Raw genomic sequence first — 23,414 nt, forward strand, 5'->3', positions numbered from 1 at the left:
AATACAATCCGTTTTCTCATAATCAGTTGCCGGAAGAAAAGCGTGGGATTCACGTGACAATTATTATCGGCATTTTTCTTGCGATCCTCAAAACAAACTTGTCTATCTACATTTATAACCATTTTGGAAGATATGAGAGCGAGTACACGAGGGTGCAAGTCTGGACCTGTCTAGCCAGTGCTGAAATTTTTCTTTGAATTATGAATATTGTCATCTTTTAGCCTATTTATGAGTAGTTTAGGTAGTCATGTGTTGGCTCACTTCATGTCACACTACGGCAAAGCCCTTTCTGCAGACCCCTGATAAAAAGGTGCCGACTAGTAGGGGTATGCAGAAAGCAGCATGGATACCATGCTGTAATAGGCTGCCGATGGAATTATTAAGTTCCTGATAGCGACGTGCGAATCATACGGGATCGCAGATGCAGCATCTAGCCCGCTGCTTTGCCCACTGCTTCACATCGTCTACAGGCTTGCTTCGCTCTAGAAACTCATTTTTGAATTGGTTAAAGGATTTTGAAGCTCGGAATCTACATCAGAGATTCTCAGCAAGCGGTGCATGAAAACCAGTGAAAATATATAAAATGCTCCTATCATGACTCGGATAAAAAGACTTTCATTTCCTACAGTCGTTGGACCATTTACAGCAAATAACAACAGTGTGATCTATTTGAGAACTCACCTTTGAATTTCAAAGTACTTGTCACACAAATTCTTTTCTTTGAAGAATTGCGCAAGACGTTCTCTAGATTCACATATCCCTAAGACGTTATAGCGAGACTATGATTTATTCGAAATTTCGTTATTTTCTTTCAAACTATATACCCTGCCTCTTCTCCCCCTAGGCAGGCCGCGCGAGACGGTTTTATTTGGGGGCCCAGAACCCGATCGAAGTAGCATGCATGAATCTGCAGAAGGCACCAATCCTATTATGTCAGAAGAACAGCCTGCCTTTTCTGCCCCTTCAGACTCTGGCCCTGTTGACAAAGTCTCACCACTGATTTGTTTGCGTGTAAGTTATCCTCTTCTATGTGTCAACACCGAACTCTAACCAAAAAAGACCGTGAGAATTTGGTTTCCTCACAATGGACTCCAGCTCAAGGAAGACATCATAAGCAAGGGCCTCGAAGACGTGATTTGGGATGCCATCCCTCTCCAGGAGCTTGGCGCTCAGCATCAAGCACGGCATGGCTATGGCAACAGGAATGATGCGTCTCTAGTGGAATTTGCGGTGCTGGAAACAGGTGTTCCACGGGTTTTGGAGAAATACGAGATTCCAAACTTCCTTCCACTTAGCAGCGATGATCCGATGGTTTTGCAACAACCGGTCAAGGACCTTGAGTCGAAGAAAGCTCTTTGTTACCAGAGTCTACACTCAAAATACCTGCAGGGATATAAAAAAAGACAACAGCTCACAGGAACTTTGGGATATGAGATGCACAAGTCTTTGAGTGACTGGTATGACGGCTGTCTGGAAGATATTGGTAACCGTCTGAAAAAGCTTGGATACTGTTGATCCAATAGATATAATCCCATTTATGAAACTCAGTTTCTCTGATCACCAGATAGATGGGCTTAATTCAAAAAGTTTATAGACTGTCTAGAGAATGCGAGTCTGAGTCAGCTGTAACAGGTTGAATCCTGGTGAACTATCACGTGGTTTTACCACGTGACCCACCAACCGCATACCTCACGATTCCACCCCGAATTGTTCACGTTCTTCAAGGATTTTGTAAACAGCATGTGCCTAGCTAGTTCTGAATCTAAGATTAGCTTTAGCCCTTCACATATAATTATTAAAGGAAATCCTAAGAATAATACTTTAGAACTGGTTTTAGGAACTTATTATCATTTTTTGAAGTTTTCATCTAAAATTATAAAATTTCATAACAATATATCTGTCGATCAACTACGTTGAAAGGACAGGGTTCACACGTTGCACTATAACGTGCGTCACGGTTGACCGAGCGTCCCGGTTGATCGAGCGACGCATTTGGAACTTAAAAAATCTAAGATTTTCAACATCAACTTTTAACACCAAAACATGAATTAATTATCTATTTAACGCGTGTAGGACACTGGGTATATATATGGCCTTTGGTTCCACAACCTGAACAGGTGACGAGTCGCCTAATAGTAGGTAAAGTAGGCAATGGAACATCTTCTATAGGTTGTCTAGGAGCATCCTCTAGGGATATATATTCAACTCTACCATTCTCCTGAGCAACCACGCTTTGCTGCAATTCCTCCAAACTCCGAAGACTCCCTTTATGGCCTCTGTGCTTCTTGCTAGCCGCTCTCTTTTTTATCTTTCTCTTCGCAGTATTCTCCAATCGCTGAATACGGTCTTCCATCATCATCATCCGAATCGCCATCTGAGTATGCGCATCTTGCGACCGATAAATTTGTCGTTTTAGAGGTGAAGTTAAAGCTCCTGAGGAAGATTCGAGTTCTTTCTTGATAGCAGAATTCGATTTTTGGACTTTTGAGTAGCTCCAAGGCCGATTTAAGTCACTGCTGCTTGAAGAAGTAGGGCGTTGAGGGTGGTCGTGAGGGGGGTCTTGAGGGGGGTCTTGAGGGTGGTTTTCGACCATGATATTCAGCTTTTCTAAAACATGATTAGCATCCAGGGGTACTAAACCAGCGCCCCTAAAGCTATTCACTATAGTAGATGCTTTAAATATTGCTTTGCGTGTATAAGGATAGATTTGGAGGAAATCATCCTTATCAATAGAATCCACTCTATTCTATATTTCAGCACTAATCAGGCCTCCATATACCTTTTTAAGCACCGAAAAACATCCTACATCAAGAGGTTGTAATAGATGGGATGAATGAGCTAGCATACATAGACAAATAATATCGTTGTCCGCGCATAGTTGGTCGAATTCTGGCGTACGATGCGAAGAATGACCATCTAAAACCAATAGACATGTGCATGGGTTGGGTATGGGTCAAAATTCATACCCATACCCAACCCATCAGGGGTAAGGTAAACCCATACCCATACCCAACCCAACCCACGTGGGTATGGGTTGGGTATGGGTCCCATATGGGTATTTTTGATGCCTTAATGCCTGATTTTCGCCTCAACCTAAACTAAATTAGGGTAATTAGTGTCTTAGTGCCTAATTTTTGCCTCAATCTAGTACTAACTAGGTGACAAATATCACGTGAAATAAAAGTCTTGGCAAAAAGATGGGTTTATGGGCTGGGTGTGGGTTTTACTTCAAACCCATACCCAACCCATATGGGTTTTGGGTAAAATTTCTGACCCATACCCAGCCCATTGTGGGTTGGGTTGGGTTGGGTATGGGTTTACCCAACCCAATGAACATGTCTAGCGATGCGAGACGATTCAGATTTATACCTTCGTGATATCTTATAGGCATATATATAGTCGACATCAGACTTGAACCGACAATTCTATATGCGACCCCCTACTGAATTTGGTTTACTAAAGGACACCGTCCTAAAAGTCTTAAAGCCCCTTTATGGAATCCCGGAAGCAGGCAATCATTGGTTTCAGACATACCATAAGCATCATCTTGAAAAGCTAGGAATGGAGCAATCCACCTATGATACATGCCTCCTCTATAGCAAGAAACACTTTGGAATTGTCGGAATACAGACAGACGACACTTTGATCCTCGCGAATACTATATTCATTAAGAAGGAAGAGGACGAACTACAGAAGGCGCAGCTTCTATCGAAACCGCTCTAAAAGCTCATAGAGGTCAATCTACTTAAATTCAACGGCAGCATCATCCGAAAAAGCAAAAACGGGATTACAATTTCGCAAATCGATCAATGCCGACGCCTAAAGACCATCGCCACCAAAATCGTTTTAAAGGATATATATATCTCTCAACGCGCTTATAGAGCCTATATCGCATCAGTTTGCCAACCAGAAGCCATATATGACTTATCCTTTTCAGCTTAAGTCATCAACCTAAAAAAGGAAGATGCGGAGAGATTAAATAAGCGCATCCAATGGCAGATCGATAATCAAGCGAGAGGGCTTCACTTTGTTAAGCTTCAAGAAGACACGCTATAGCTTATCGTATTCGTTGACGCATCATTTGCAAGAAACCGTGATTCAAGCAGCTAGATCGGATATATCATCACTATGGCTGATGGATACGGACAAAACCAGGTCATTAATACCAATATCCTATACTGGTCATCTATCAAATATCATAGAGTCACTAGGAGTGTGCTCGCCGCCGAACTATATGCCATATCACACGGAGTAGATATCGCTTTCGTAGTCAACTAAACCTTAAATAAAATCCTGCGTGTGGTAGAGCATTTACCCAGAATTCCCCTAACACTCTATACAGACTCACGCTTAGTATACGATGTAGTCACACGTCTCGGGACTACACAAGAAAAACGACTTATGATCGACATCATGGCACTACGTCAAACATATGAACGACGCCAGATGGAGCTCAAGTGGATCGCAGGAGGATCAAATCCTGCCGATGCGATGACGAAGGAGAAGTGTGGAAACGCACTGAAGGAGTTGATTGATACAAATCAAATCGACTTAGAGACCCTTGGTTGGGTCGAACGTTAAGTTTTTTCCTACTACAACCTTTACAAATTACGGCCTACATGATATTTATGCACCTAAATTGGTACGATTGGCATCGCGTTCTGCACGAAATGATGAAGCTTGTTTCTCTATTTTCAATGACATTTAGAGTTGCTCCAGTGTTGCGACAGCCGAGAAACAAGGCCATCAACAGACGGAAAAAGCTTCTGCCGAGACAGTGACTCGGGAACTAGATTAGTATATCACGGCATCCTTGAACGATATGCATTCATCGCAAACGACACCCTTGAGCGATATGCATTCGCGACAGTAATGTCCCGTCTTCACTGTCTCTTCTATCTCGGACGAATGTTGACATTCGTCTAGAGCAGAGGGGCACCCATATACTATAAGTAGCTAGTTCTTTCATCAATGAAAAAGCAGACTTCACAACAACCACAATATTCAGTACTGTAGAGACCACTACACTTGGTGGTTTGTCTACGGTGTTGAGTAGTGGTTCGTTGGAGCTCACCGTTCTCAGTCAAGATATTCGAATATCGCCAAGCGAGCGACACTGATCAGTTCTCACTCTTAGAGAACCTTTTCTCACTCCCAATTTTGTTTACAGATCAGGGAACTAAGAACCCATCCTTTTCTTTGATCAAAGACCACCACCTCCATCATCCCTTTTTGAAACCTCCACCATGGCTACTCCAGGAAGGCCCCCCGACTCAGAACGCAACACAGAACACCTAAACCCAAGAACTCCTATGCGACAACATCCAACACCCGGCCAATACCCTGTCTCCCCAACACCTCCTATACGCCTTACACCTCTTGATAAGATCAAGGAACTGTTCAGACCTATAGAGGAAGAATGGAAGGAGAGAGTCGCACAATTCGACCAAAGAATGAACGAAGATCCTAATAATGCTTCACTCCTTAAAGTTGCTGAGTATATCGAGACTACGATGTTCCTCTATACACGACAGAAACTTTTCAGACGAAGACTATGGTACCACTTCATCGCTGACTTCAAATTCTTTCCTATAGAGACATAGGAAAAAGTTCCTGTACGACTAAAAGCACACATTCGACAATACCTTATGTAAGGAGGAGTATATGTTAAGCCATCGCTCCTAGACGAGCTAAGCCAAGTACTCTTCGACCTCGCGTAAACACGTGAAATGCATAACTAGACAATGGATGAGATTGAACAATCTCTTGCTGAAGTTATTCCAAATAACCTAAATCAAGTTAATACAGAACTTAAAAGGATCAAGGACGAAATGCAACAATCAGCGGAAAATGACGAAATACGACAACTATAATAGGAAATAGAACGAGAGGACACCACGTTAATTTATGTCTAGACATGTTCATTGGGTTGGGTAAACCCATACCCAACCCAACCTAACCCACAATGGGTTGGGTATGGGTCCAAAATTTTACCCAAAACCCATATGGGTTGGGTATGGGTTTAATCCTATACCCATACCTAACCCATAAACCCATTTTTTTGCCAAGCCCTATCCTTCACGTGATATACATAAATTATGTGTATTTTTGGAAATTTATGCTGAATCATGATGTATTAATATTCTGTATTTTATTATTAAGTAAAGTGAGCGCCGAGATAATTATTATTTTAATCAAAAAAAAAGTAGAATTAAAACTTAAAGTAACTTGAAGTATGAAATATTATTATAATCTATTCTAAATCACGATTCATCATCTATAGTAATATCACCATCTTCAATATCTTCCTTAGCTTCCTCGCTATCATAATCTAATTCATATAGAACTATACCTTTCCCCGAATTTTGTTCTATGAACCATAGTATCATCAAGTCTTTAATAGTCTCTGCTTATAAACGACTACGGCGATAATGATAGATATCACGCGCTGTGTTGAATAGCTGTTCTATACCTGCTCCGCTAGCAGGAACAGCAAAATAGTCCTAGGCGATTTGAGCAAGTGTTGGAAATTGTCTAGCGTTATCCTTCTAGAAGCGAAGTGTCTTTATCGTTGTATCTTTATTAATATTAGTATATTTACTTAGTAAATATTTATGTTTAATATTACTTACCTAAAGTCCGAAAGTATAAATACCTTGTAAGTTCATCTTCTGATGGTGAAGAGGTGTCCCGAGTTAGTGTAAAGGGATCCTTTTTTTTAGTTCGCTTTCTCTTTCTTGATATAGCCTCCGTTTGGCTTAGTAGGTTGGCTGGATTCTGAGATTGATACTGTACTAGCTGCCTCTCTAGACTCTCCCGATATATCCTCTTGTAATTCTGACTTTGATCTATGGTTTCACCAAGATATTCCTTTTCTTGTTCCTAGGAATCTCTATCAAATACTTTGAGTCCAAAATCTGGCGCAAGTATAGTCGTAGTAGAATAGATCTTTCCTAATGTCTTATTCTTCACCTAGCCATAGTACTCTGCGAGTTTCTTATATGCTGTATGAAGAGACTAAAGTATTTCCTTTTGTCTAAGCTTTAGAGGTCGCCGCTTAAGTCGTTTAATCTGGGTTTCTAGGTGCTGAAACATCTGATTATATAATAGAAAGACGAAGTAGGTGGTCACTTTCTTTATCTAAGAGAGATGGCGAGTAAAATCAAAGAAGGGTTCCGTGATCTTAAGTAAGTATTCCACTTGCTCCTACTTATTGTTGTAAAGTGCTAATAGTATAAGCTGCCTCTTGATTTTCTTGTCCGTGTCTAAGTATTTAGAACAATATCGGTTTAGGAATTTCTGAAGCCTTTTTACACGTTGGAGCATTTGGTATATCGAGTTCCACTATGTTCGAACATCTTATATAGGAACTAGAGCTCGGTTAGTTTAGGAAGATTTAGATTGTAAAGATAGAAAGGCTTCGCGGCGTTGAGGACTGGTATTAATGAACTAGGTAAGGGCTCGAATCTAATTATAGAGAATCATTAGTAAAGGGGAAATGTATAAGCATATACTAAGTATTTGCTTAGTATATGTTAAGTAAAGGTATTGTATATATGGCATAATTGCGACCGTGTCTTAATTGCGATTGTGGCTTAATTGCGACTGTGGCTTAATTACGACCGTGGCTAATTTGCGACCGCGGGAAATATCTGAGGAAAAATGAGGAAGAACACATACCTTATATAAGGTAGTTGAAATCTTTCTAACCACTCTCTTCTTAAGAGCTTCCTCTATATCCTCCTTTTTCTATTAAGATAGAAGTATATCGTTTTTCGGGGTAGCTTTCATTTCCTTCATGAGTTTACCAAGAGAAAGCTATATAACATGATAAATATAAGGAACACGAATGATTAGGACTTAGGATAACTTTTCTGCTAGTATATCTATTGTCTCCTTTATTTGCTTCTAAAGGTGTTGTAGCTATACTATATCTATCTTCCTTAGATGATTTGCCTTATCCTCGGAAGAATCTGTATCACTATCTTCTAGATCTCCTTCCATAATTCCTCGGATATCTCTTGAAAGATAGAATACTAAGGTGCTATTATTTGATATATTATCTATTTATGTTAGAAAGTCATATAGAAATAGAGAATAATATCTACTAGTAGTAATGGTTAATACTTGTTATTTAAGCTTATGTTGCTTAAGTACCTTAAGTACTATAGAGGCTAAGTATTGTCTAGAATATGCTCTATATAATGGTTCGAAGCCTAGCAGGACCTCTTGATACTCCTAGTCCTTATCAATAAAGTAGCATGTGACTGCTAAAAACGCTTATTTAAAGGGCGACGTCTAACAATCTAAGCTAAGAGATACCTTCGTAGTAGATAGAAGCCTCTTAATAAGTTGTTTCTGGACTTCTTCTGCTTCACTTTGGCTTAACTGTTTGATAGTAGATCTAGATAGATCTTTAATTAAGTTAGGATAACTCTTACAAAACTCTATCAAATCCTTGAATAATGGAGATTCAATAAACTTGAACAGGAGGGATTGTTGAATAACTATTAAGAGGACTTTCTTGCGATAGTCATGTTTAGAAGGGGGAGCTTTTAGAGGATTTCTTGCCTTTATTTGAATCAGTTTAATTAGCATCTACTATCCTTTTACTAAGTAGATATAAAGATATACCATATTTTGAATGCCCTAGAAAATAGAAGCTTGATATGTAAAGCTATTACCTTGTGCTCCTTGATAATGCTCTTTATGGCGCTGTAAGGAGCTTGTTCTAATAGAAGCTCTGGTCTTTAAAACTCTTTCACCTCCTTCTGATAAAATAGTGGTACCAGGTCTGAAATTAGGATGGCGAAGGAGTTTTTTATAATATTTATATCGCAGTTTTGGCTCACCACCCCTAAGTATAGAACCTTGATCAAAATTGGTCCACGCGTCATCTTTCTGCTCTTGCCAATTCAAAGTCCCTTTTTGTCTAAAGTCTATAGCTAACCACTACTTAATAAAGTCATCCTTAGTTATTATATCAAAGAATACAAAGTCTTTAGTTTACCGAATTGATTGGAGAGGTTGATGCTGATTGGTAAAGGGTGAACAAGGTAAGGGGGCGGCCTGGATCGGTGAACTCTGGATGAAAGTAGTATTGATAGAGGCGGTTTCTGAAAATATATATTCAGATTATGCCTTAAAGGCAGATGATGATAGTAGATCTGACTCTATTAAATAGTTAGAGATCAACCTATAGTAAAGATGGTCATATTATTCAAAATTACCTAGAGTATTGATAATTTATTATGGGAAGGTTAGACCACTACTAAACTTGATGTAGCTTAGTAGGATATATGTTCACTTATGCTTTATATATATAAAATATATGCTAAGTAAGTATAGTATAAAGTAAAAATAGAATAAAAGAGTGGTAAATATAGATCAAAAAAAGTGGAAATATATAAAGAGAACTGAAGAACCATATTTAGTAGTCGAAATAAGCTCTTATAATAATAGGTAATAGGGTTAGCTGATAACATATAGGTCCGAAAAATGAGTTTCTAGTGAAAAAAAAAATAGATCTAGCTAGAATCGATCTAGTACCTTGTTCGTCAACTTATTAAGTTGGTCTAAGTAGGCTATTATAGCATTCTAAGTATAAAGAGACTTATTATTACTTTAATATTCCTAATTTCAAAAATTGGTATTAAATACTCTATGAACAATTAAACACTTTAGTTTTCTGTTCAAAACTTAGTCCTAGCACTCTTCTTTCACTATTTTTAGCATATTTTCTAATTTAGTAGTAGATTCTTTAATAAGAACAATATTTATCTTTCATTAAGCCTATAGAGGTAAGCTGACCATAATTATTCTCTTTATTAGAAACTACTATGGTTCTAAGGTTTAAACAATATATTTCCCCATGATTTTCCCTCTTCCTAATTCATATTCTATCATCTATAGAACCTTTACTAAGTCTTACTATATTATCTACTTAAGAGTTTTAAGCTTTATTACTAAGATGCCCCTCCGCCCTATTACCCCAGGATACCTATACTAAATAGGCCCTAATAGAGAGTTCTTCCTTTTAGATGATGTATAGGATGCCTATAATCCTGACTTCAGATAGGGATATTGTTATGGTGTGTTATAAGACATATTATTCGAAACAACCTTTTTACTAACCATTTAGAAATCTCTAGGACTAATCGAAGATCCAAATCTAGGCTAGAGACCATAGACCTGGCGCGATCTTGAGGACCTAATAGAGCCCATCCTTATTGCGTATATCAAAGAAGATATTCGAAAGGGTCTTAGTCCTCTAAATCCTATGCTTCCCTGGTCTAAGGTTAATACCTTAGTATATCTAGTTATTGTGGAAAGAGGTCAGCAATATAGCATCACCTTCAAGGATAACGGCATAATGAATCGGCATTTTCATAAGCAACATACTAGCTGCTATAAGATATATATAAAACATTTACTAAGGCATTGCTAAGTATATCTAATATCTAGTTTTACCACCAGATACAGCAGCGATAACATCTAAGGAGAGGGCGGACTTACACAAAATCCTCGCGTGTTATGTGGTGAGTACCGACTAGCGTAACGCCTATTTTCTTGCCGAACCCGGTCGCAGCCTAATCGGGAGCGATATTAGTCAGTTCGCCGACGTCTATAGATATCTTGCGTAAGTCATACCTTCATATTCCCTAATAATAAGTATGATCATACTAATATCTAATTTTCTCTAAGTCAAAAATATCCCTCCTTTAAACAGCAGTAGGGTGAGGATTTCCATCGGGATCATGTTCCAAGAGCAGCGGTAACCCCTTATCAGCATCGCATTCGGGGACCTGCTCCCCCATAAGTAGCTCCAATTATTACCTTAAATAAGCTACTAATGACTACAATCCGTCGAAGTCCTGGTCGTGGTGATGAATATAATGGTCTTGATGATAATGCCTTTCGTCAACTTATGGCGACTAAAGCCCTAATACAACAAGTAACATATGATCGTTTAACGGTCGCATTTCACGCTTAGGAGACAGCCCTATAAAACGATTGGACAGCTTTATTACAGACAAATCAAGCAACTGCTCCATCTCTTGATAGCGTCCGTCCTGCTATAGCTAATATTTTATGGAATGCTTATGCTGAGGCTTATCTTACACTTCATGGTGTTCGACCACCACTACTAGAAGCTCGACCACCAACTCGAGCATAATATCGGCGTCAAGCACAACGTCGACGTGAAAGACAAGCTGCTCGTGTTCATGGTGGCGCCCCTCCACCTAGCGATGATAGTAGTGGTGGTGGTGATGATAGCGCCCTTCTACCTAGCGATAGTAGTGGTAGTGGTGGTGATACTAGTTAGTGTTAAGTTATTAGTATCAAATTTTGAATATTTGAATTTTAATTATAGATGGTATTGATTAAAACAACAAAAATTACATGCATTATAATATATAATTAGCTAAGTAAACTAGCTCTATTTCAGACTAGCGTAAGGCATTATTAAGGCATTAAGGCAACTAAAATACCCATATGGGACCCATACCCAACCCATACCCATATGGGTTGGGTTGGGTATGGGTATGGGTTTGCCTTACCCCTGATGGGTTAGGTATGGGTATGAATTTCGACCCATACCCAACCCATGCACATGTCTATTTATGTCCGACCGACTCGAATGGATAACCCGTTTTCTACTTAAGACGCCCGGCACTAGGAATATACGCAAGGAAACCTCCGATATCCGTTATTACCAGGACCTAGAGAAATCACACCAGGAGCGGAGTATTACGTAAAACTTCCACTAAGCCAAGATCATGGTAATAGAGGTCCACCACCTTTTCAACCAGATTAGGAAACACAGAATAAACGACGACCTGAAAACATATATCTAGAACCACAACCAGACCCACGACGAACAGATTACTCGAAGGAAGCAATGAATGTCCGAAAAACATACAAGAAAGAGCAATAGTATAGTGGCTTAGAGGACTCATTCAACCTGAAACTCGCTATCTTTGAAGACATCTGCCGATACTCTGGTTTACCACTAGAGGCATACGAAAAAGCGCTTTCAGCAATGTTTACCGGCCAAGCCAGCGAATTCTATTATACCTATAGCTTATCTTCAAAGTCCTTTATAGAAATATATAGGCGAATCAAGGCACACTTCGAGAGTCTACTTTATGTGACCTAAAAGATGGTCTAATAGAACAATATCTCACTCTCGAAAACAATCTAAGAAAATCCGTCGCAGACAATCTTATAGTATTTTGAATAAATGACTAAATAATTACTCAAAATTCGTCTAGCACTTAGTCAATATATGCAAAATAAAGAAGGATTTACGTAAAAGCTTAGTATCTATTGCCAAAACGTCCCGGCTTATCAAAATATACTTTCTATACCATAGTCTAATCCGAACATAATGATTATAAGTCTTAAGACATTAATCGCGGCCTACGAAAACGCGCGCTAAAGGACTCAACAATATACCCAGGACATATTAGATAAAGCATGGATTACCGATCGAACCTTCTATAAGAAATAGAGACCAGATCGATGGAAGCAGGTTACCTAGAAAAGAGACTCTTTATCTTCACGAGCTGAAGGAAGATATTGGGTCGACGGAAAGACGGAATGCCGATCATAGGACCATTCACTAGAGGAACACGCAGTAGCCAGGAAACGATATCGTGAACGATTCACCAGAAACAATGGATCTGGAGATTTTAAACGATAGTTTCGATAATATATGGTTATATACGAAGGTAAAGAACTCGATATTAAAGCCTTCAAAACTACTATTTTAGACTCTAAATCCGAACCTGAATCAGAATCCGAATCCGATAAATCAAATAATAATGATGATAACTCCGAGACGTTCCTAACAACATTTAGGCCGGTGCCAATATTAGATACATAGATCTAGCATAATCAACTTATGAATCAAGCTTATCTATATAGAATAAGCCCTTATGTCCAAGAGTCTAAGAGTAATCTATTTATATACACCACTACCATATCGCGGTATAATTCAGATATCTTTTATAGTATTCTGATCGATATAGGCGTATCCTAAAACTTAATAACTAGGTATAGTCAATTTCTAGCTTTATAGAAACTAGAACCTAATATCTAACTCGATAAATCGACCGCCGGATAAATCAATGTTCAATTCGGCATCGGGACTAGTGGATCAATCGGATCAATAGACATCAAAACGCCTATAGGAATAGTTCAATTCCACGTCGTGAACGCAGATACACCATTCCTATTATGCCTCGCTGATCTAGACCGTCTAGGGATCTATTATAACAATTTACAAGATGTCCTGATAGGGAAGACAGGCCTTCGGATACCAGTAAAACGATAATTTAGGCATCTATTCCTTCTCTAGAAAGCAGCTCCTACATATATCACAGCATTTGTTCAAGGATCTGCCGAATGTCTATTAATAGATACTAAGTTACGCAGAATTCACCGACGACTAGGGCATCCTGCCGTCGCCCGCCTTAAAGCAATTCTGAGCAGAGCAGGACATAAGGTAGAGAGGAATGCGCTTAAGCATATCACCAAGTTTTGCGAACATTGCCAGAAGTTCGGGAAATCACCAGGACGATTCCGATTTACCCTTCAAGATAAGGACGGCGACGCATGTTTTAATCATAGCATCATTATTGATATAATAAGTATCGATAGAGATCCAGTTCTTCATATTATCGACGAAGCCACAAGCTTTCAAAGTAGAAGATGGTTATAAAAAGGAAAAGGCATGATAGCCAAACATATATAGGAAGTATTATGACTCTATTAGATCGATATTTACCAAGGACCCCTAGACAATATCATAAACGACGTAGGAACTAATTTCGACAGCAAAGAATTCAGATATCTTGCAAAAACTATGGGAACTATAGTAAAGATAGTTCTAGTCGAAGCGCATAATTCTATAGGAAAAGTCGAGCGATACCATACTATAATACGACGAGTCTATAACATCATCAGATAAGAGCTTAGTGACTCCATAGGAATAGGGGAAGCTAATGTTGATAAGGAACTAGCTCTCTAGATGATATAGAAAGCGATCAACAACTCGGTCGGACCAAATGGTCTTATCCCTACACTACTTATTTTTAGAGCGTTTCCGCGACTCGCGGAGCTAGACGCCCCATCGCCAATAGTTATATAGCGCGCTGCAGCTATTACAAGAGCGATGCAGGAAGTCAAGAAACTACGAGCAAAACGACAAATTCAAGACGCCATGAACATGCGAAATGGACCCATCATAGCCGCTATATAAGGATTGCCACTAAATTCTCCTGTTCTTATCTAGAGAGAAAAGAAGAAAAAATGGATAGGGCCATTCCTACTACTCTCAATCGACGGAGACATATATATTATCGATAGCAGCGTTAAAGGCCTAAGATCGTTCCGGATAACTATTATGAAGCCATTCCTAGAAGAAGACCAGCAAACCAATACGCTACTAGACGCATAGAATAATGGTATACAACATGATAGTCCAGATACACAGCCTAATATATAGCCTAATATACAGCCGCATAAGGATCTACTATTTAGCGTCATCATCGACAACAGAGGCAGGAATTTACAACAACCAAGACATACATAACGTCTAAAGCGCTAAGAAGACGAAGACATAGATAAAGAAGATTTGGAAGATGAAATCAATACTATCTTCCTGAACACCCCAACGCCAGACTTTCGCGCCTCTCGATAAAGCGAAATCAATGGATTACTAGCTAAAGGAGTCTTCAAATTCGTGCCTTAAACAGAAATGCCTAAAGGAATTCGACTCTTTAATTCCAGGTTCGTTAATAAGATTAAAAACGTAGGAACAGATCAAGCAAGAGAAAAGTCACGACTTGTGGTATAGGCATATAACAACCACGGAAAAGAATTTGTTCTAACCTAAGCACCTATAATTCAACGTGTTAGCTAAAGAATAATTCTATCTATCGCTACGATGCGAGATAATTCAGATTTATACCTTCGTGATATCTTATAGGCATATATATAGTCGACATCAGACTTGAACCGATAATTCTATATGCGACCCCCTACTAAATTTGGTTTACTAAAGGATACTGTCCTAAAAGTCTTAAAGCCCCTTTATGGAATCCCGGAAGCAGGCAATCATTGGTTTCAGATATACTATAAGCATCATCTTGAAAAGCTAGGAATAGAGCAATCCACCTATGATGCATGCCTCCTCTATAGCAAGAAACACTTTAGAATTATCGGAATACAGATAGACGACACTTTGATCCTCGCGAATGCTATATTCATTAAGAAGGAAGAGGACGAACTATAGAAGGCGCAGCTTCTATCGAAACCGCTCCAAAAGCTCATAGAGGTTAATCTACTTGAATTCAACGGCAGTATCATCCGAAAAAGCAAAAACGGGATTACAATTTCGTAAATCGATCAATGCCGACGCCTAAAGACCATCGCCACCAAAATCGTTTTAAAGGATGCATATATCTCTTAACGCGCTTATGGAGCCTATATCACATTAGTTTGCCAACTAGAAGCCATATATGACTTATCCTTTTTAGCTTAAGTCATCAACCCGAAAAAGGAAGATACGGAGAGATTAAATAAACACATCCAATAGCAGATCGATAATCAAGCGAGAGGGCTTTACTTTGTTAAGCTTCAAGAAGACACGCTATAGCTTATCGCATTCGTTAACGCATCATTTATAAGAAACTGTGATTCAAGCAGCCAGATCGGATATATCATCACTATGGCTGATGGATATGGACAAAACCAGGTCATTAATACCAATATCCTATACTGGTCATCCATCAAATATCATAGAGTCACTAGGAGTGTGCTCGCCGCCGAACTATATGCCACATCACACAGAGTAGATATCGCTTTCGTAGTCAACTAAACCTTAAATAAAATCCTGCGTGTGGTAGAGCATTTACCTAGAATTCCCCTAACACTCTATACAGACTCACGCTTAGTATACAATATAGTCACATGTCTCGGGACTACACAAGAAAAACGACTTATGATCGACATCATGGCACTACGTCAAACATATGAACGACGCCAGATGGAGCTCAAGTGGATCGCAGGAGGATCAAATCCTGCCGATGCGATGACGAAGGAGAAGTGTGGAAACGCACTGAAGGAGTTGATTAATATAAATCAAATCGACTTAGAGACCCTTGGTTGGGTCGAACGTTAAGTTTTTTCCTACTACAACCTTTATAAATTACGGCCTACATGATATTTATGCACCTAAATTGGTACGATTAGCATCGCGTTCTGCACGAAATGATGAAGCTTATTTCTCTATTTTCAATGATATTTAGAGTTGCTCTAGTGTTGCGACAGCCGAGAAACAAGGCCATCAACAGACGGAAAAAGCTTCTGCCGAGACAGTGACTCGGGAACTAGATTAGTATATCACGGCATCCTTGAACGATATGCATTCATCGCAAACGACACCCTTGAGCGATGTGCATTCGCGACAGTAATGTCCCGTCTTCACCGTCTCTTCTGTCTCGGACGAATGTTGACATTCGTCCAGAGCAGAGGGGCACCCATATACTATAAGTAGCTAGTTCTTTCATCAATGAAAAAGCAGACTTCACAACAACCACAATATTCAGTACTGTAGAGACCACTACACTTGGTGGTTTGTCTACGGTGTTGAGTAGTGGTTCGTTGGAGCTCACCGTTCTCAGTCAAGATATTCGAATATCGCCAAGCGAGCGACACATACCACGAAGCAGATCATACCAATGACCTATCTTAGCTGGATTTTTAGCCATCATTCGCTTAGAATCCTTGACTTTCTGCTTCTAAGGACCTAGTTTTAGACCTTTAGGAAGACGCTTAGTAAAGCGATATACCCAATTTGGCCCAACAGTTCTAGTATCCTTAGTATCTTCAGAACTAGAATCTTGAAGTAGGCGATTTGCCCACATCTCAACCTGTTTTGGTGTTGGTGGCATACACCAATCAGTTAGCTGGGTAATTCAGCGTACTAAAATCTCCTCCTGGATATCGGTAAAAACATTATTGACTGGTTTTTGTTGAGTTTTCGCGGTCGCATTGGTTTTGACGCGGTTATGGAGAGTACGTCGATTGACACCAAATTCGCGCGCAATCGTAGAGATATTTGGGTTTTTTTTCGCGTTTGGCGCATCAAAGGCCTTAGAGAGATGGGCCTTAGTCGATTCAAAGGTTTTAGGCATGGTGGGTGGGAGATATTGGGTAAAATAGAATGGAATGTGGAATTGGAAGAACCGGTGAAAAAAAAAAATTGGCAGAACCGGTGAAGCACACCCGACTCGTTTTTTACGAGTCGGGTGTGCACATGACACAGATAGTCGTCTGAGCTGGCACCGTGACACTACTAATTGATTCAAGTCAAATTCTATAGCCTTTTTTGTCTAAGCATGTCAGTTGCAATCAATAAAACCAATCAGCCGTAAGCCTCCTGCTATATCATATTGCTCCGTCAAACCCGGGATTCAATCAAATAATCCCTAGCAGTGTGTGTTCAGCAATTCCCACAGCTATACGCTGCACCCCGATAGCGCATGCACGGACTTGAACTGTGACGGTATAATAGCGGGGACATTAGTTTGATGCGTTAAAAGTATTACATTATAATATGATGAAGATATATACCTGGACATTGAAGGTTGGCTTTAGTGCTAAATTTTCCACAATCTTTCTCAGCTTGAGTGATCTTCATTCTACGTCATCGGCTTAATATCATTGGCTCGGTAATATGGTACTCGATTGGTCTAATAAGTGGGGCCGGTCGAATCTTCATACGGTTGCGGCTCTTTTTGAGGCTCTCAAATTTGTATTATCTTCGATCTTCTTGATTAAGGCATATGTATCAGGTAAAATCGTCATCTTCTTTTGAAACAATTAGTGCAACTATGAGAAGCTACCGAGTGATATGACGATCTAATTAGAGCTCGAATGACACCTCGGGGCCAAAATGCGGGTCGCGCGGCAAATTCGCGGTTCCATAGCGACCTTAAGGCCGACTAATATGGAGCTTTCTTATCAGGAAATGGGTCATTAAATATATTGTGGCTAGGCCTGCTAGTCATTCTCGGGTGGTCTTGCCGCTCATGGCTCAGCCACTAAACTATAGAAGCAACGAGGAATTGTACCGTCGTTTGTGCTAGAGGTCAGGTCAACTTCCTTGGAAGAAGAACCGTTCTCCGAGCAATCAAGAAGAGATATGTAGTACGCCTTTTGATAACATAAGCTTTGTGAACAACGTTGATTAGGAGAGCAGCGAGCTCACTTACCTTCAGATCAAACCCATAAGTATCAGTCAACTTGTTAAAAACCTTATCTGTGAGCTTGTAAAAGCTCTTGTCACACTTTCTGCTAGTGAGTAAGTCGTACTGGAAAAAAATCATAGAGACGTACACTTGCAAAAGGGTTATCCGTCGAGCAACCTTCCGAGCTTTTAGGATGTACCAAGTAGAAGCAGGCGTCGCCATCATATCTGTCCAGGGAATCCAACCAGTATTCCCCTACTCCATTGCAACCTTCTTCTTTGATATCAATATCTGCACGGAGTCCGTAGTATGCAGTGTGCATCGCTTCGTCGACAAGTCTTTTCTCCTATTTTTATATGTTAGCATGTATCAGAGTGAATAGTTTAACATGAACTAACAAGATTGTCAATAAAATACTCGTAGGCCGAGGCCAACGAGGAGTTATCCTTGTTAATATCAAGCATAATGGTATCGTCATTGAGGAATTTTGCTGTGTAGTGTGTCGCATCTGAATCAGTATGGATAGGAAGGTAGCTCGAGTCACCGTTTCCAGTCGCGTTTGTCAAAATTTCTGCGATGTAGTCACCAGCAGATTCAACAACAGACTTGAGGAAATCCTCAACCGTCGTAGTGTCGACCTTGTCGGATTGTGTAGATGTGAGGCCAACCTCAGTGAAGGCAGAACCTGTAAAGCCAATCATTCCTCGAAGCTGTGTTGTTCCAATTTCAACTGTACTAGCAAAGGACCCAGCCATACTGAAGGCAGCAGCTATCCATTTGGCCCAAACAGGGGCAGGAGTGATAGTTGTGAAGTCTTTGCCAATCTGATCAATTGAGAGACTATCCAACCACCCTGTCCATAGTAACTGTTCGTGGATCATATTGATCTTGCTATGAAGAATATAAATCTCATGAAATACCCAGTATTGTAGTTGGGATGGGTAGACAGAACATAGGTCGTCAGGGGAGCAGTCGCCACCAATCTCACTACAGCCTGAGAGAGGAGATGCACCCTCGTTGGGGAAAGTGTTCAACCATAACTGATTCACCCAGTCACTCTCGCCATCTGGCAAAGTATTTAACATGACGTCAAGCCATCTGACAAAGCCGGTAGAGTCTATAATAGCGTCCACACCTGTGGTTGTAGAGGTATCTCCCGCCGTGCATGACGGGCTGGATGTAGTAGTGGTTGTTGAGGTTGAGCTGGAAGAAGTAGTATAGGTGGAGGTTGAACTGGATGTCGTAGATGTCGAGGTTGAGGTATATGATGTCGTAGTAGTGCGCAAGATTGGAGAAGTCGAGAAAGATCTTGCCGAATTAGACACAGACAGGGCACTGGTAATAGTTGCTAGTAAAGCAACCGAAAAGAATTGCATCATGTCAAGTTTTCAGGTGTTCTTTATGAAATGCACAAAACTAGACTTCAAAGGATATTATTGATAGGTATATATGTGTCCATACGCGGGGAGCATATCTGCGCGTATCCCCCTTCATCCATATCGGAGGTTGTTGATAGCCCCCACGCTCTTGAGCTCAGACTATGGAGCTATTCTCCACCTAAAAGGAGATAAACTCACCGCAAAATGGCTATAACGTCAGCAACGTTACTCCGTAGAGCCGGCACTACACCCGCTATCAATGAATTATTCCGATGCAACATACCTAGGTAGGACGATTCTTCTCAGATAATCAGTTTGTTTCAAGATAGAGAGCACTTGACAACCCGATGCTTACTATGTAATGACATTTGGTAATAAATTTGGAGAAGCCTATTGTGGGGACTTCGGCTGAAACAATCTCATGCCGCTTTACATAGTACACTCCAAGGTTGTCATTAATTATCTACTAATCTTTTGAATTATTTGATCGCCCACTTCCTAGTCTAATTCTTGCATGATGCAAACTCAACTCGGTCTTATATGACGAAAAGATTAGATTAACTGCCTAGGTGCTCGTGGAGCCCATAAATAACACCACTGAAAATGGTCAGAAACTTGCGTCTTCGTTTAAAAGCTACCTAAATAGGCATTCTAAAAAGTAGATGCAGACAGTTAAATAGACCTTCTTTCTGAAGATCCAGAACATAATGTTCTTGTTTCAATCGATTATGATTAGTTGGACCGAGCCATATCCTCATTTGATGCAAAGAACGGGGACCGATTTGTCTGAGAATCAGAACAAACACACCACAATCTTTACGATTGCAGATTCCAATTGAAATAGATCTAAATTTTACGACAGTATCACCTAATAAGAAGGTAAAATAACAGCGAGCTATCCAATCGCACAAAGTAGCTCAATAGTGCTGAGTTGATTTTAGGCCCACATAAAGTTGTTTGAAATAATATTGCCCCAATCTTCTCTCCATCAGTATTGAGCTTTCTTCGACCGAGATGTAATTGGTCAGCCCTCTAGAAGGCCATACCTATGTGTGTGCACCCACAGTAATCGGGTCCATGGCCTATCAGTCATCGGCAACTAAAGATCATACTGGTTCTATCTTGGAACTATTCATTGTTAGTTAATCAGACATGAAAAAATTCAAAGCTATAATCTACCGGAGTAGTAACATCAGAAACTCCTTGTTATAATTCAAGCTTTTACTTTCAAGCCCACCTCAATGAAATCAAACTTATAGAAGATCAATTGTCCTTGGAGAAAAGTCCGATTATATCAGCTGCCATCAAAAAGATTCTACGATTTTAACGGGCGCAAACACAGCCACCTCGAGCGTCTCGTCTGCAATTGTTAGGTTGATTCCATATTCGAACTGATGCGTATTCTTGATCGCGAATGTGAGAAAATCGGGACAAAGAGACCTTGTGAGTATCCGCGAATATCACTTTCCGTTTATATAGAGAACATCTTTCCGCAGGACAAGCTGAAACATATCTCTAATGGGGAGAGTCTCATCAGCATTATCTAACGAATTAGCCACTAATGGACTTGCAAGATCTTTAAAGATATGCTCGAAATGGAAATCCAAATCAAAGCCCTGCTTGTCGGTCTTTGCTCCACTATTGGGATTTTCGCAGGCTTTAATTGTCGTCCAACTCTTGATCCGAATTTTGATGCAATTTATCTGAATTTGTCGCTGGATGTCTTGAATGATTTTCCTTGTTTGATTATCCCCCTTCAAAGTCTCAATTCTCAAGCTAATCTGTAATACTTCTGGATTTTCAAATTGAACAACCGACGACGATTCCACCAGGACTTGGAACCAGAACTTAGGAACCTTCGAAAATCCAAAGAACCTTTTTGTCTTCTGTCGAAATGATAATTCTGTATTTTCTATCTCCGGTAGCAGGCGTTGGCTTCTCACTTTCGCAGGGCTTAAGATACTCCCCTTGACGATATAAAGCTGCTCTAGGCTCACAGAGGGATGTCTGAGGGTAATGGGTCTAGTCGTGTAGACCATCTTTTTAGAACCACCTCGTTCATAATATAGCTGAGCATGAAGCCTATATTCAATCACAGCCTTAGACCCAGATCCATTCCTAAGCGCACGAAAAGATCCAATTAAGGTATGGTAGGCCTGATGATCCTTGTCAAATGGTAAGAAGCTGGCCTATAGTTGATGACTTTGCGTCATATCTGCCTTGGGCTTGCTAGGAGTGGGCACGGAAAAGGACCAACGGAGGGGCTCTTTGTATATTCAGGGTGGTGCAAAAGCCCACTATAAATGGTATTCTCCGTGTGTTTGAAAAAAGATCATTTGTTATCATACGCTTCATGGTCGCTCCAGAGGTCTTTTGTCTCGACTCTAAGCCGCAAGATGCTGACTCTCATCACTCCGGTGAGCCATTCGTTGATCCTAGCTTCAAGAGAAACAAGAGGTGATTTTCGAACGATATCCCCAATAATTATGTCACCAGGGCTGTAGTGCCAGCCTAACGGAGCCGCAACATCTAGATACAGTTCGTCTTTGTGGGCAATATCCAGCGTCATCGTAGTACTTTGAAAGATGAGAAGATGAAAAAGCAATACCAATGAATCGTGATCTGCATAGTGACTGGCGATAGGGCTGAAGCTGGCGGTCTAACTTGTCTATAGTTATTCGCGTATTTAGTGCTGCTAATACTTATGGTCGAATGATTGGCTCAGAGTGACTGAGCAGCGCACTAGTTAGTCTCCTTTCAATTATATGACACATATTTTCATCCAGACAGGACGCTCCGAGGTCAGGGCTCCTAAGATATTGGTCCCTCTAAGTACTGGGTCGCGTGTCTAAATAGTGTTTTCGAAATGACAACATTAACAAAGGCTTCTACCGCGACCGTGCTCGGCTAGTTAAAGCTCCTGATTTGCTAATTGAAACCCATTTAGTTACCCATAAAGTCCGATTTCCTTGACTAATCTTCAACCAAATTTATTTATGGCAGTACAAGCAGAAACTCCCATAGAGCCTGTGTATTCCATGAGACAGGTCGAATAGGAATGGTCCTGTGTATTCTGTGAATTTCTCGTACCACAAGCGTCGCCTATGGCCCCGGCAAATTTGTCGTGAGACTCGTTATGAGATCTCTTCTACGAGATGCATATGCGGTATAAAATTACATACCGTCTCCACTCTTTTTGTCCAATTAGGAAGCGATTTTAGTCGACCAATAAGGTTCTTGTTAGGATTTTTTAAGTCAACGACTAATCCTCCGACAGAATTCGTAAATATGCTTACGTGAACACCAAAGCCACCAAGTGCGCTCTCACTGGTCTTACTAACTATAGAAACTATTAATGACGGTAGATAATAGAATTGCATGTACTAAAGTATATCATTTATTCTTCTCAAAATTGTGGGCTTGGTCGTTTAATTTGAATTCGATCCTCTGCTCGTTTTACTCGTCCACCGCGCTGCTACATAACAAATAATACAATTGAACAAGGAAAATATCAAAAGAACTAGAAATTGTCTTTTTTGTATTTAATTCGATGGCGTTTTTATGCCGGCATTTAAAGTAAGCTCCAAAAATACTAAGAAATGTCGGTTAGATTTCCATCGCCAAAGCTACCACGCTATGCATTGTCCGATGTGTCCAAGAAGACCAAAGGCGTACATGACCATGCAGATTTGCAATTTATTAATGATCAGGTGCTTAGACACTGGTGAAAACTTTACTGCACTAGTTTGACTAGAAGCAATGGCTTAAAATCAAG

General features: G+C 40.1%; 8 protein-coding genes across 8 annotated transcripts; 2 read left to right on the forward strand and 6 right to left on the reverse strand.

Moving 5' to 3' along the window:
* Positions 1–897: 897 nt before the first annotated feature.
* On the forward strand, positions 898–1,515 carry N7495_007417 (uncharacterized protein; the record flags this gene model as incomplete). Its single annotated transcript, XM_057210068.1, has 2 exons — positions 898–1,011; positions 1,060–1,515. 2 exons carry the CDS (start codon positions 898–900, stop codon positions 1,513–1,515), a joined length of 570 nt encoding a protein of 189 aa, XP_057059611.1.
* Positions 1,516–5,246: 3,731 nt separating this feature from the next.
* On the forward strand, positions 5,247–5,603 carry N7495_007418 (uncharacterized protein; the record flags this gene model as incomplete). The annotated part of the gene is made up of 1 exon (XM_057210069.1): positions 5,247–5,603. One exon carries the CDS (start codon positions 5,247–5,249, stop codon positions 5,601–5,603), a length of 357 nt encoding a protein of 118 aa, XP_057059612.1.
* Positions 5,604–6,466: 863 nt separating this feature from the next.
* On the reverse strand, positions 6,467–7,358 carry N7495_007419 (uncharacterized protein; the record flags this gene model as incomplete). The annotated part of the gene is made up of 4 exons (XM_057210070.1): positions 6,467–6,563; positions 6,656–6,882; positions 6,904–6,972; positions 7,317–7,358. The coding sequence occupies 4 exons, from the start codon at positions 7,356–7,358 to the stop codon at positions 6,467–6,469; spliced, it is 435 nt and encodes a 144-aa protein (XP_057059613.1).
* A 12-nt stretch (positions 7,359–7,370) lies between these two features.
* Positions 7,371–8,004, reverse strand: N7495_007420 (uncharacterized protein; the record flags this gene model as incomplete). The annotated part of the gene is made up of 4 exons (XM_057210071.1): positions 7,371–7,460; positions 7,621–7,680; positions 7,711–7,749; positions 7,930–8,004. 4 exons carry the CDS (start codon positions 8,002–8,004, stop codon positions 7,371–7,373), a joined length of 264 nt encoding a protein of 87 aa, XP_057059614.1.
* A 126-nt stretch (positions 8,005–8,130) lies between these two features.
* On the reverse strand, positions 8,131–8,969 carry N7495_007421 (uncharacterized protein; the record flags this gene model as incomplete). The annotated part of the gene is given in 5 exon segments (XM_057210072.1): positions 8,131–8,238; positions 8,323–8,571; positions 8,603–8,649; positions 8,685–8,939; positions 8,951–8,969. 5 exon segments carry the CDS (start codon positions 8,967–8,969, stop codon positions 8,131–8,133), a joined length of 678 nt encoding a protein of 225 aa, XP_057059615.1.
* Positions 8,970–18,643: 9,674 nt separating this feature from the next.
* N7495_007422 (uncharacterized protein) lies at positions 18,644–19,639 on the reverse strand (the record flags this gene model as incomplete). Its single annotated transcript, XM_057210073.1, has 1 exon — positions 18,644–19,639. The coding sequence occupies one exon, from the start codon at positions 19,637–19,639 to the stop codon at positions 18,644–18,646; it is 996 nt and encodes a 331-aa protein (XP_057059616.1).
* A 1,460-nt stretch (positions 19,640–21,099) lies between these two features.
* Positions 21,100–21,678, reverse strand: N7495_007423 (uncharacterized protein; the record flags this gene model as incomplete). Its single annotated transcript, XM_057210074.1, has 1 exon — positions 21,100–21,678. The coding sequence occupies one exon, from the start codon at positions 21,676–21,678 to the stop codon at positions 21,100–21,102; it is 579 nt and encodes a 192-aa protein (XP_057059617.1).
* A 293-nt stretch (positions 21,679–21,971) lies between these two features.
* Positions 21,972–22,208, reverse strand: N7495_007424 (uncharacterized protein; the record flags this gene model as incomplete). Its single annotated transcript, XM_057210075.1, has 1 exon — positions 21,972–22,208. One exon carries the CDS (start codon positions 22,206–22,208, stop codon positions 21,972–21,974), a length of 237 nt encoding a protein of 78 aa, XP_057059618.1.
* Between the last annotated feature and the right edge of the window lie 1,206 nt (positions 22,209–23,414).

Source organism: Penicillium taxi (genome assembly GCF_028828555.1).
Source record: "Penicillium taxi strain IBT 34144 chromosome Unknown utg000005l_segment0_segment0, whole genome shotgun sequence".
Classification (NCBI taxonomy): Eukaryota; Fungi; Ascomycota; class Eurotiomycetes; order Eurotiales; family Aspergillaceae; genus Penicillium; species Penicillium taxi.